This window comes from Molothrus ater, chromosome 16 (assembly GCF_012460135.2).
Source record: "Molothrus ater isolate BHLD 08-10-18 breed brown headed cowbird chromosome 16, BPBGC_Mater_1.1, whole genome shotgun sequence".
NCBI classification, from domain to species: domain Eukaryota; kingdom Metazoa; phylum Chordata; class Aves; order Passeriformes; family Icteridae; genus Molothrus; species Molothrus ater.
This window is the reverse complement of record NC_050493.2, coordinates 1,246,513-1,258,564: the sequence shown is the minus strand read 5'-3', so window position 1 is coordinate 1,258,564 and position 12,052 is coordinate 1,246,513. Positions and strand designations below refer to the sequence as shown.

Genomic DNA, 12,052 nt, shown 5'->3' with positions numbered 1-12,052 from the left:
GGGAGCCAAGCCCAGCCCAGCCAAGCACAGACTGAAGCCCTGCTTGCTCCATCTCCAGAAACCCACGCACCTCTTGGAGTCCTCCAGGAACAGATCTGTCTTGGTTTGCTCAGAGAAGGCCTGTGGGGAACAGGAAGGTTTCAGGAGCAGGACACGGGTGTGAGCCTGCTCAGAGCAGTGGCTGGGAGCACCGGGGGTCACTGAGCTGCTCTTAGCCCCGGGCACCTCCAGGAGCCTGCCCAGCTGCGGGGAGGGAAGCACTCACCTCTGCCTGGAGCCCGGGGAAGGTGGGGAAGGAGCTGTCAAGGATTGAGGAGTCCAGGTAGTTGTCGATCTCCAGGGACTGCTGGTCTGAGTGAGTCACGGTGTGGCTGATGGAGACCTGCAGGGCACACGGGAGGGACAGAGGTGACACTGCCACTGAGACCAGCCCATCCTCCTCTGACCCCAGTAACCACACGTGCCACAACCAGGGCCACCCAGGCTGTCCCAGCTGCAAGCCCCCGAGCCTGAGAGCTTTCCCCGTGTGCTCTCAGCAGCATCAGCCACATTAGCTGCTCATCAGCCCCCAAGCAGCTGGCTGCAATACTTAATGGGGCTGCTAATTGTGCTTAACTAGTCGGTAAATCCCCAGCTAATCCTGCCCAGCTGCCTCAGCTGAGCTTTGCCCAGGGCAGGCATCAGAGAGGCTCCACTGAGCAGCTCCTGGCTCCTGCCTTGGGCATTTGGGTGCCTGTCACACACACTGAAACCCTGAGGGAGGAAGTGCCTAAACAGCTTCTGAAATCTGCCTTTTGGTGCCTGGGCACTGACAGAGGCCAGCAGTGATCTGAGCGCCGGGAGGGAGAGGCCAGGGCAGGCCTGGCCCTGGTGCAGCACAACCTGGCAAGGGCAGAGCCCAGCTGCAGGAGAGAGGTCCCAGGAAAGGCAGAATTCAGCCTCCCAAAAGCAAAGCTGGTGCCTCCTGCCCACCTGAGCAGCCTGCAGCCATCCCCTCTCCTTACCTTGCCACGAGCCATCCGGAAGAGAAAGAGAATGACCAGGTAGAGAGGGTACACGACCACGCTGGACACCAGGCCAACAGCCACCGTGTCCACAGTGACAGGGAGCAGGCTGGACACGGCCACCTTGCTGCAGGGAGGAGCACACAAAGTGTCAGCAGGAGTACTTGGGGTGGCCAGGCCAGCAAGCAGCAGACAAAAGGGCACAACCAGGAATTCCAGATGTGCACAGAAGGAAACGGGCCTGGAAACCAAAATCAGGCTGGTTTTGGTCATCCATGTCCCGGTGCCAGACTCTCAGAATGGGGAGGGTACAAGCAAGGAAGCTCTTCCCAGCAGATGGAAAATGTGTCCTGCCCTAAGGGGATAGGCAGGAGGAGATGGACACCCAAGATGGACACTGCCCAACACACCTGAGATGGACACTGCCCACCACACCCTTTACACACCTGAGATGGACACTGCCTCCACACCCTTTACCCACCCGAGATGGACACACCAAACACAGCTGAGATGGACACTGCCCAACACACCTGAGATGGACACTGCCCACCACACCAAACACACCCGAGATGGACACTGCCCACCACACCCTATACACACCTGAGATGGACACTGCCCACCACACCAAACACACCTGAGATGGACACTGCCCACCACACCCTTTACACACCTGAGATGGACACTGCCCACCACACCAAACACACCTGAGGTGGACACTGCCCACCACACCAAACACACCTGAGATGGACACTGCCCACTACACCCTATACACACCTGAGGTGGACACTGCCCACCACACCAAACACACCTGAGGTGGACACTGCCCACTACACCCTATACACACCTGAGGTGGACACTGCCCACCACACCAAACACACCTCAGATGGACGCTGCCCACCACACCAAACACACCTGAGGTGGACATTGCCCACCACACCAAACACACCTGAGGTGGACACTGCCTCCACACCCTTTACACACCTGAGATGGACACTGCCCACCACACCCTATACACACCTGAGATGGACACTGCCCACCACACCAAACACAGCTGAGATGGACACTGCCCACCACACCAAACACACCTGAGGTGGACACTGCCCACCACACCCTATACACACCTGAGATGGACACTGCCCACCACACCAAACACACCTGAGGTGGACATTGCCCACCACACCAAACACACCTGAGGTGGACACTGCCTCCACACCCTTTACACACCTGAGATGGACACTGCCCACCACACCCTATACACACCTGAGATGGACACTGCCCACCACACCAAACACAGCTGAGATGGACACTGCCCACCACACCAAACACACCTGAGGTGGACACTGCCCACCACACCCTATACACAGCTGAGATGGACACTGCCCACCACACCCTATACACACCTGAGATGGACACTGCCCACCACACCAAACACACCTGAGGTGGACGCTGCCCACCACACCAAACACACCTGAGGTGGACACTGCCTCCACACCCTTTACACACCTGAGATGGACACTGCCCACCACACCAAACACACCTGAGATGGACGCTGCCCACCACACCAAACACAGCTGAGATGGACACTGCCCACCACACCCTTTACACACCTGAGGTGGACACTGCCCACCATGCCGTACCACACGGCGTTGGCGCAGAGGAAGAGGAAGATGAGGAGGCAGCAGCAGGTGGCCCTCTGGACGCGGGTGAAGCGGGAGCGGGGCGGGCGGTCCCACAGGGACAGCCACACGTGCTTCTCAAAGAACCCACGCTGCAGCTCCGCCACGAAGATCCGCCAGAAGCTCCTCAGCTCGCTCTCACCTGGGGACAGAGGGACACACTCAGGGTGGCTGCAGCACCTGGGGGACCCAGCTGAGCTGGCCACATCCATTCCAGGAACTCCAGAGTACCCACACTGCATCCACAGGGGCCCTCCCCATGCAGTGCTCCAGGTTTGAGGATGAGGGGCTGGAAAAGCTGCCCAGCAGAAAAGGATCTGGGGGTGACAGGCTGAACATGAGCCCAGCTGTGTCCAGGTGGGCAAGAGGCCAATGGCACCTGGCTTGTACCCCAGGGCAGTGCCTGTCCCTTGTGCAGGGCATTGCTGAGGAACCTTCAGTCCTGGGGTCAGTTCTGAGAACCTCACAAGAAGAAAGTCCTGGAGGGGATGGAGCATGTCCAGGGAAGGGAACAGAGATGGGGAAGGGGCAGGAGCACCAGGAGCAGCTGAGGGAGCTGGGAAAGGGGCTCAGCCTGGAGATAAGGAGGGGCCCAGACCCCAGGGGTGAGAAGGAGCCAGGGGATGTGGGGCACTCACTGGCAGCAAACACCTCCCTCTCCACCAGGCCGTCGTTGTCCTCGCTCTCCACTGACAGCCAGTCGTTCACCAGGAAGAAATAGCTCTTACTGCTCTGCAGGTCCCGCACGATGACGTGCTGCAGGTACCACGAGGGGCTCAGGCCTGAGCGGGGCACACAAAGCAATTATTTCATGGCACACATTTCCTGGGTGAGCCCGCGAAGCTGAGGGGCCACATGAGCACTGTCAGTGGGACAGTGACACGACCGTCACCAATGGGCACTGCACAGCACCCACGAGGGAAGCGTGGCACAGCCACCTCACCCTGAGGTGACATTTACGATCACAGTGCACAGCACATTGCATCCTCTGTGTCTGGGGTGGCACCTGGCCAGTCTGTGAGGAGTCCCCCACAGCATCCCCACGATCCAGCAGTGACCAGGGGCCAGCTCCCGCGGTGCAGGCCCCTCCATGTCCCACCTTTGTTGTCATGCCAGATGCGGATGCGGCAGAGGCTGCCCAGGCTGCGCTCCGTGGCGATCTGGAACACGTCCAGGCTGTTGCGGTGGAAGGCGTTGTCCCCATCCAGGTGTCTGTGGCCACTCTTGTTGTCCACCCCGTAGAGGGCGATGCCCACGTGGGCCGTGGTACCTGCAGGGAAGGAAGGGGCTCCCTCAGAGAAGCCCACCCGAGGTGCAGCTGCTCCCCAGCCCTGCCTGTGGCAGCTCCATCTGCAAACCAGCCCATGAAGAGAAGCCAAACTTTGTGCCTGCCTGCTGTTGGGAAGGATTCAATTATCTTGTTTGACTTTTGAAGCAGTGACAATGGTGCCCTGAAGAGCCAGGAGTCAACAGACACACTGCTGTTTGCAGAAGCTGAGATTAAGATATGTCCTGAAAGCAGCCCTGGGTTTAGGAGCTGTTTTACTCACATTGCTCTTGGCAGCTCCACGAGCAGGTGAGGGAAGGTGTGCCCTTTTCATCTCCTGGCAGGAGTGGGATGCCAGGTTTGAAAACACCACTGCCACACAAGGGAAGGCAGCACTCCCCTCCCTCACCCCTCATGCACAGCTCTTATGGAGCCCAGCCCTGGCTGTGACAGCTCTATCTACAAACCAGCCCACGAAGGGAAGCCAAACTTGGTGCCTGCCTGCTGTTGGGAAGGACTCAGAACAAAGTGATGGGTTCTGGAGGACAGCAAAAGGAGCCATCCAAAGGGCCAGCTGGGCAGGAGAGGGTCAGAAGTGAGGAACAACCTCTGCCTCTGCAACCACAGCCCAGTCAAGGAAGGCAGGATGGGGGGATTTCTCTCCTGGGTGGTTCCTTCCACCAGCAATTGCCTTTCCCAACACAACAGCCAGTGGTGGAGCAGTCTGGGCTAGTGGAAGGTGTCCCTAACTATGTCAGGGGGTTGGAACCAGAAGGTTTCTGAGGAACCTTCCAACCCAAACCATTCTCTTGACCTGCCCCATCATCAGACAATAAAACCTGGGAATGCTGTGGGAAGCCCTGGAGTGAAGCTGCAGCTCAGCTCTGGGCCCTGCAGGGAGCATTCAGAGCGTGTCGTGCTGAGGTGGGACCTCAGGTGAGCTACAGGTGTCCCCTTGGGCAGCAGGCACGGGAGCAGGCTGTGGGCTCACCTGAGCCTCTGCCCCAGCCCGTTTTCACCAGGATCTCGTATTTGTACATCCCGTTCTTGCCGCAGAAGGGGATCACCCCCACGCGGCTCAGGTCGATCATGTCCAGCTTGTGCACGATCAGCGCGGCCACCGAGTAGGTGACAAAGCACACGGCACACGTCAGCAGCACGATGTAGTTCAGCCCTGGGCCTGGAGCCTGCAGAAGAGAAAAGTGTTGAAAGGCAAGCCCAGGAGGATCCCGTTCCCATTCCCTTCCTGGCCATGGCCCCGCTCACAGCCACGGCCCCGCAGAGCCGGCAGCAGCAGCAGCTCCTGCTCACGTCACAGGGACACAGCCAGGGAGAGCTGGATGCCCCTGGGAAGCAGGGAGCAGCTGGCAGGTGCAGCTCCCTGGGATCAAACAGCGCTGGGTGACAGCTGGGAGGAACCTTTGGCATCTCCCTAGGAGGGGAGCACAGCGCGAGGTGTCCAGGCCAGGGACTAAAGCCATCTGCAAAGGTCTGTTTCCAGCCAGGATTCCCAACCAGGGAACACAGCTTCCCCTGAGCTGTGCCCATCTGCACCTCCCAAAGGCTCCCAGATGCCTGTGCTGGTGCCAGCTTGGACATGAAACCAACAGGAGCCTATGGCTTTGCTCCAGGTGACAACAACCTGTTCTATGTGTGACAGCACGGCACAGGCTCTGCTTTGTGGTACTCACGGGAAAGATGAACTGGACAGAGTTTGGGGGCACAAACAGGCTGGCCCCAAAGGCTGTGAGGTGCTGGGTCAAGCACACAGCCTGGTCTGGCCTGGTCTCCTCCAGGGGGACAATTCCTTCTGTCTTCCAGCGCTTCTCCTGCTCGCTGAAGTACTGGCACAGGGACGTGTACAGCCCCAGGGTCACCTCCACTGCCGACCAGCTGAAGTGGTTGGTGATGTTCAGGTAGTATTTCTGGATGGGGTCGTCCGTTCTGGGGAAGGGAAAGAGCAAGGAGATGACTCCCCTGCCTCCTGAAGGGACACCAGCCCCATTCTGGTGGAGGTGTGACCACAGAAAGCCTCCAGCCACAGGGGCAGGGATGCACTCAGAAAGGAGGAAAAGCCCAATGAATGTGGTGTAATTTACACCCTTTGGCTGTGCAGATACTCAGGGGCTCCACAGACCACCTGAGCACCCCTCACAAGGATCCACAGCACAGCCTGAGGCTGACAGGGAGGCTTCTCTTACCTGGGTGAGGTGAAGAAGGTGTAGAGCTTGTGGTCACTTCCAGCCAGGGCGTCCAGGCTGATTCTCTTGGAGGCAGAGCAGTTGTGCTCGTTGGGCTCGGGCTCGTGGTGGAGATAGGCCATGATGAAGGGCTCGGGCTCACTGGCCAGGTAATGCTCTGTGGGGAGGGGAAGGAACAGAAAGGGCTTTAGAAACCCCTGGCAGGCTCAGCCACAGGTCTGGGGCTCAGGGAAGAAGGAATGCAGGGAGCTGTGGGAGATGCTATTCCAGACTGTGCCCCCTCAGTGTGCACTTCAGAGGATCCCTGAGCGCTGGGTACCACTGGGCCTGCCTGGGAGAGGGACTGGACAATGCCTTCCAGGGCTAATGTGGCTCAACAGAAGGGCTGGGAAAAGCAAAAGGCTTCTCAGGGCCAGAATCCACGAGCAAGGATGACACTGGGCATGGAGATTGTCCAGGACAGCCAGAACCTCGACCATGCAGCGTGGAACCTGCTGCTGGCACCCAGCATCCCCTCCCACACTGGTTATCCCTCACACCCAGCCCTCCTCTCCCACAGGAAGGACCAACAAAGAGATGGATTTGTCTGCCCTACCATTGAGGACTCTGTAGGTGAGCTGAAAGTGCAGTCCTGCTTCCCTGTTGTTGCTCTCCATGATCACAATCAGGTTCACAGATGTTCTTGCCTCGATGACTTCAGTGCCAGCCACGAGATTCTCAGGCTCTGTGCTGTTTGAGACCATCACAGTGATGGCTTTCTCAGAGTCCAGGCTCCCTATGGGGATCTGCACCCCGTTGTGTGTCTGGAACTCCATGGAGGCCACCTTGGTGGACACGGTGTAGTTGCTGATGTAGCCAAAAGGGAAGGGATTGGAGTCCACTTGGAACATGACTTGGATGACATCCGTCAGGTTGGAAAGGGTGGAGTTGAAGGCCTGGGGGATGGAGAACTGGCAGTTTGGTGTGTTTTCATAGCAAAGCAGGTTAAAGGGGTCAGACCTCTTGCCTCTGGCCTTAATTTCTCCTCCCACCAGCTCGAGGGGCTCTTCGTTCAGCACCCGGGATTTCATGAGGATTCTCATCAGGCTGGAAGACAGGTTGTAGGCTTTGGGAGCCAGCAGCAAATTGTGGGAATCAGCCAGCAGCTCCTGGGGCTTGGATTCTTGTGAAACTGTATTGACAAGGTGGATCAGGTCACCTGCCAGGAGGGAAATGAAGAGGAAGTGGTAAATGGCCTGGATAACTGCTACAGTCAGGAGAACACCTGACACCTTCCCAAAGCAATCAGACAAGGTTTTCCTTGCTGTCTTCTCACTGTTCCTCTGCACATGACCTTCCCCACCGGAGTGTTCATAGCCCAGAGCTAAAAGCAAAGCTGTCAGCAGTTCCTGCAGCCTCTCTAATTTACCAGGTTTGGTGAGGAATACTTAATCACCACACGCTTGATTTCCCTCCTGTGTAGTGAAGAGAACCACAGCTCAGGAAACAGGGAGGGAACGGATAAAACAAACACATGTTCCCAAGCTTCTGCACTGTAAAATGCACAACACTCAGAAAGGAGTGCAGAGGTAACCAGGGGTGCAGAGAAGGTGTCTCTGCTTCCCTCCAGGTCACCCAGGTGGGAATTTCCACACAGTGCTCCCAGAAGCCCCAGTGAGGTTTGACAGCCTCCTTGGACTCCAACCAGGAAGACAGGCATCTGGAAGCCATAGCTGTTACTCGTTGTTTACTAAAAAGAGAATCCCCTGGAGTATTAGTGAGCTTATTAGGAGTATTAGTGGGTTATATTAACAACTGTCAGATGGAAATGTCCACAGAGCAGCTGCCAAAGCCAGGACAACCCTGGGAAAAGCGCAGGGAGCAGAGAGGGCTGGGATGCCACACTCCAAATGGCAGATGCAGCTTCCTAAAAATCTGTGCCAAAGCCCAAAGGGCAGAGGAGGGAGCCTGAAAGCTCCCCTCAGGCTGCTGCTGCCCCTGGGGCTGTGCCCTGTCCCCAGCCAGAGGACAAGGCTCACCTGTGATGTTGAGGATGTTGTCGGCGATGCCGGTCGGGGTCACCGTGCCCTGCGTGGTCTCTCCCTGCAGAATGGTCATCATGGTCTCCAGCTTGTTCAGGGTCCTTGTCAGGCACGACTTGCACACCAGCTCCTTGCTCACCACCTGCAGAGGGACCAGGGTCTGACAGAGCAGGAGCAGCCCAGGGAGAGCCCAGCTGGCTCTGCTCTCAGGAGATCTTTCCCCTGCTCACCCTGACAGTGGCCAGCAAACTTGTTGGTAGCCCTGTGACCCGGGTCACAAGGGTTTTCAGGATGAAGAAGAGACGAGAATGTTGACTCCATGATCAGAAGGCTTGATTTATTATTTTATGATATATGTTACATTAAGACTATACTAAAAAGAAATAGAAAGGAAAAGGTTTCTTCAGAAGCTAGCTAAGCTAAGAATAGACAAGAATGGATAACAAAGATCTGTGTCTCAGACAGAGAGCAAGAGCCAGCTCTGCCATGAGTGGTCAGTAAATCTAAACATCCACAGGAGACTAATCATAGGTCTACCTGTTGCATTCTATAGCAGTAGATAACCATTGGTTACTTTTGGTTGCTGAAACTGCAGCTTTTCACAAGGAAAAATCCTAAGAAAGGATTTTTCATGAAAGATGTCTGCGACATAGCCCCAAGACTCTTCCATCTGCCTCCCATGATATTCCCAAGTGCCAGTGTACAGGCAGGCAGAGGATGCCTGGCAGAGGATGCTTTTGGGTTGGGAAGAGGAATAAAGGGAGGAAATTGTTGCCCAGAGAAGCTGCGCCTGTCCCATCCCTGGAAATGTTCAAGGCCAGGCTGGACAGGGCTTGGAGCAACCTGATCCTTCCAACCCAAGCCATTCCAGGGTTCTGTGATTCTAAATTCATGTTCCCTGGTGTGCACTCACAGGGACCAGGCACACCTCCCCCCTGGGACCACACACAGCAACCAAGCAGGAGGAGCCGCATGGGATTCCTCCATCCCCTCCACGACCTCCAATGGAAGCAGGATTTAGCCCCAGCCGAATCCGTTTTGGTGTCCAAATCCTCCTGAAGGCTGTGGGAGGAATCCTGCCACTCAGGCATGATGGATGTCCCTCCCTCTGCTCCCAGATGTGTCCAAGAAACAGAATGTTCCAGCCATGGCCTGGAGCTTCCTGCACTCTCCAGGGCTGGATGGGAGGGACTGAGGAACACATGGAAGCTGTTACAACCCCCTTCCTCACTCTTATTCATCTTTTTTCTTTTAATCATCACAGGATTCAGCCGTGATTCACCATATGTTTTGGTGAAGAATCAAAACAGCATCTGCAGGTCTTGAATTCCCCCTTTTCTGCTTTATTTGTAAGCTCTGAGAAGCCAGGACAGACTGTGTGAATTGGAGTCAGGAATCAGGGAGGTGGGGAAGACACTGGGTTATGGGGAGGAACCACCCAAGGGCAGCTCCTACTCAGGGAGGAGAATTGACCAAAAAGTCCAAGATTCTTTTTTTATCCCTCCAGGAGAAACTAATTCTGATTTTTCCTCTCCCTTGTAGGTAAAATCAAGAATATACCAGCCCTGATGGACACTTGTGCAGGAAAGGAATGTGTGAACTCCACTTGTCTCAGCCACCTGGGAATTTCTGGAGTTCTGTTTTCCTAAGCTTTTCATTCCAGCCCAGAGCACAAAGTAATCCTGGAATGTCAGCTTTCCCCGTGGAATAAAACTTCTATTTCTAGACCTAAGCTCCCACAGCAAAACCAAGTCACGAGGCAGGAGGAGGTGGGAGAGACAGAAACAAACTGCTCCAGCATGGAATGGGATGTGCTCAACCCCAAACCCGGACAGAGGGGCACAGAAAGAAGGGATTTATGAGGTTTGCAGGCTCAGAGGCAGGGGAGGGAGCAGCTCAGGACTCTGTGGGTGGGATGCAGGGCCTGCCCACACTGACCTGGCTGCAGGGCAAGCAATGCCAGGGCCAAGGAACCTGACCAGGCCCCAAAGCAAAGATTAGGGAGGGAGGGAGGAGGAGCCAGAGCAGCCTGGCTGAGCACCAAAGCACAAGTGCATTACCTAACTGTGCTCTCTTCCCTCCTAAATCCACCAGCACCAGCACTGGGGATGGGGGCTGCAAACTGCCAGGATCCCACTGCTTCCAGTGAGCAGCAGAGCAATGCAGAGAGGGGTTTCTCATCTTGTAGGGCAGAAACAGGGCTGGGAGCAGCATCACACCTGGGCACTGGTCCCTGGCCCAAAGCAGCTCCACTTGTGTTACTCCTGATGGGAGCCCAGCCTGTCCTCACAGATTCTGTGACTCCCCCAGCAATTTATTCCAATGTTTCTGGAGCCCCTCTGCTCTGGGAGAGCTGGGGGGGTCCAGCCTTGAGCTCCTTCCAGTGCCTCAAGGCTCCAGGAGAGCTGGAGAGGGACTTGGGACAAGGGATGGAGGGCCAGGACGATGGGAAATGGCTTTAAGCTGAAAGAGGGAAGATCAGATTGGATATTGGGATGGAATTGTTCCCTGGCAGGGTGGGCAGGCCCTGGCACAGGGTGCCCAGAGCAGCTGAGGCTGCCCTGGATCCCTGGCAGTGCCCAAGGCCAGGCTGGACAGAGCTTGGAGCAGCCTGGGACAGTGGGAGATGTCCCTGCCCATGGCAGGGGGTGGCACTGGGTGAGCTTTAAGATCCTTTCCAACCCAAACCATTCCATGGCTCTCCCATTCTCCAGCCCGTGGAGGCCTCTCCTGCAGCTGCCAACCAGAGGAGCAGCACAGAGCAGGCAGGGGCAGAGCGGGCAGGGGCAGAGCGGGCAGGGGCAGAGCAGTCAGGGGCAGAGCGGGCAGGGGCAGAGCGGGCAGGGGCAGAGCTGGCATGGGCAGAGGTGGCGGGGGCAGAGGTGGCAGGGGCAGAGCAGGCAGGGGCAGAGGTGGCAGGGGCAGAGCGGGAAGGGGCAGAGCGGGAAGGGGCAGAGCTGGCAGGGGCAGAGCGGGAAGGGGCAGAGCTGGCAGGGGCAGAGGTGGCAGGGGCAGAGCGGGCAGGGGCAGAGGTGGCAGGGGCAGAGGTGGCAGGGGCAGAGGTGGCAGGGGCAGAGCGGGCAGGGGCAGAGTGGGAAGGGGCAGAGTGGGCAGGGGCAGAGCTGGCAGGGGCAGAGTGGGAAGGGGCAGAGCAGGCAGGGGCAGAGGTGGCAGGGGCAGAGGTGGCAGGGGCAGAGCTGGCAGGGGCAGAGCTGGCAGGAGCAGAGCGGGCAGGGGCAGAGCTGGCAGGGGCAGAGGTGGCAGGGGCAGAGCGGGCAGGGGCAGAGCTGGCAGGGGCAGAGGTGGCAGGGGCAGAGCAGGCAGGGGCAGAGCGGGCAGGGGCAGAGCGGGCAGGGGCAGAGCGGGCAGGGGCAGAGTGGGAAGGGGCAGAGCGGGCAGCGGCAGAGCTGGCAGCGCCCAGGAGGTCAGCACAGAAGCCCTGGCAGGGCGGGCAGTGACACCTGTCCCTGTGTGTGTGGACAGAGCCAGGGGAGCACAGCAGGCCCTGAGGAGCTGCAGGCTGAGGGGGGGCAGGCCGTACCGTGCACTGGGCCAGGGCAGCTGAGATCTGCTGGATGTCATCCACCGTGTTGACCTTCAGCGCGTTCAGCGTCTCCGTGATGGTGTTGCGGGTCCAGGTGCGCAGCTCCAGCTCCTGGCCAGCCTCGGGCTCCAGCAGCACCGACCGCTCGTACTGGGGGGTGGGAAACACAGCAGGAGTTGAGGAGGGTGCAGTGGGAATAACACAGTGAGGGTTGGGGAAGATGAAGCAGGAAAGCCTTATCAATATGATTGCCTGGCAAAAGATTTTGAGAATATGGAAACTATAAGCGAGGTTGAAATGAAAGCAAGCTTTGAGATCCCTCAGTTGCTGAACAACTGG

At 57.5% G+C, this 12,052-nt stretch overlaps 1 protein-coding gene across 1 annotated transcript in view; it reads right to left on the bottom strand.

Annotated features, from left to right (window-relative positions):
* The window catches only part of PKD1 (polycystin 1, transient receptor potential channel interacting), an 82,243-nt gene that overhangs the window by 9,537 nt on the left and 60,654 nt on the right, over positions 1–12,052 (bottom strand). Inside the window, 12 exon segments of the mRNA XM_054516530.1 lie at positions 71–120; positions 266–382; positions 1,005–1,131; positions 2,612–2,822; positions 3,319–3,462; positions 3,780–3,950; positions 4,939–5,134; positions 5,639–5,891; positions 6,149–6,305; positions 6,744–7,346; positions 8,167–8,311; positions 11,711–11,863. Coding sequence (XP_054372505.1) covers positions 71–120; positions 266–382; positions 1,005–1,131; positions 2,612–2,822; positions 3,319–3,462; positions 3,780–3,950; positions 4,939–5,134; positions 5,639–5,891; positions 6,149–6,305; positions 6,744–7,346; positions 8,167–8,311; positions 11,711–11,863 — 2,327 coding nt within the window.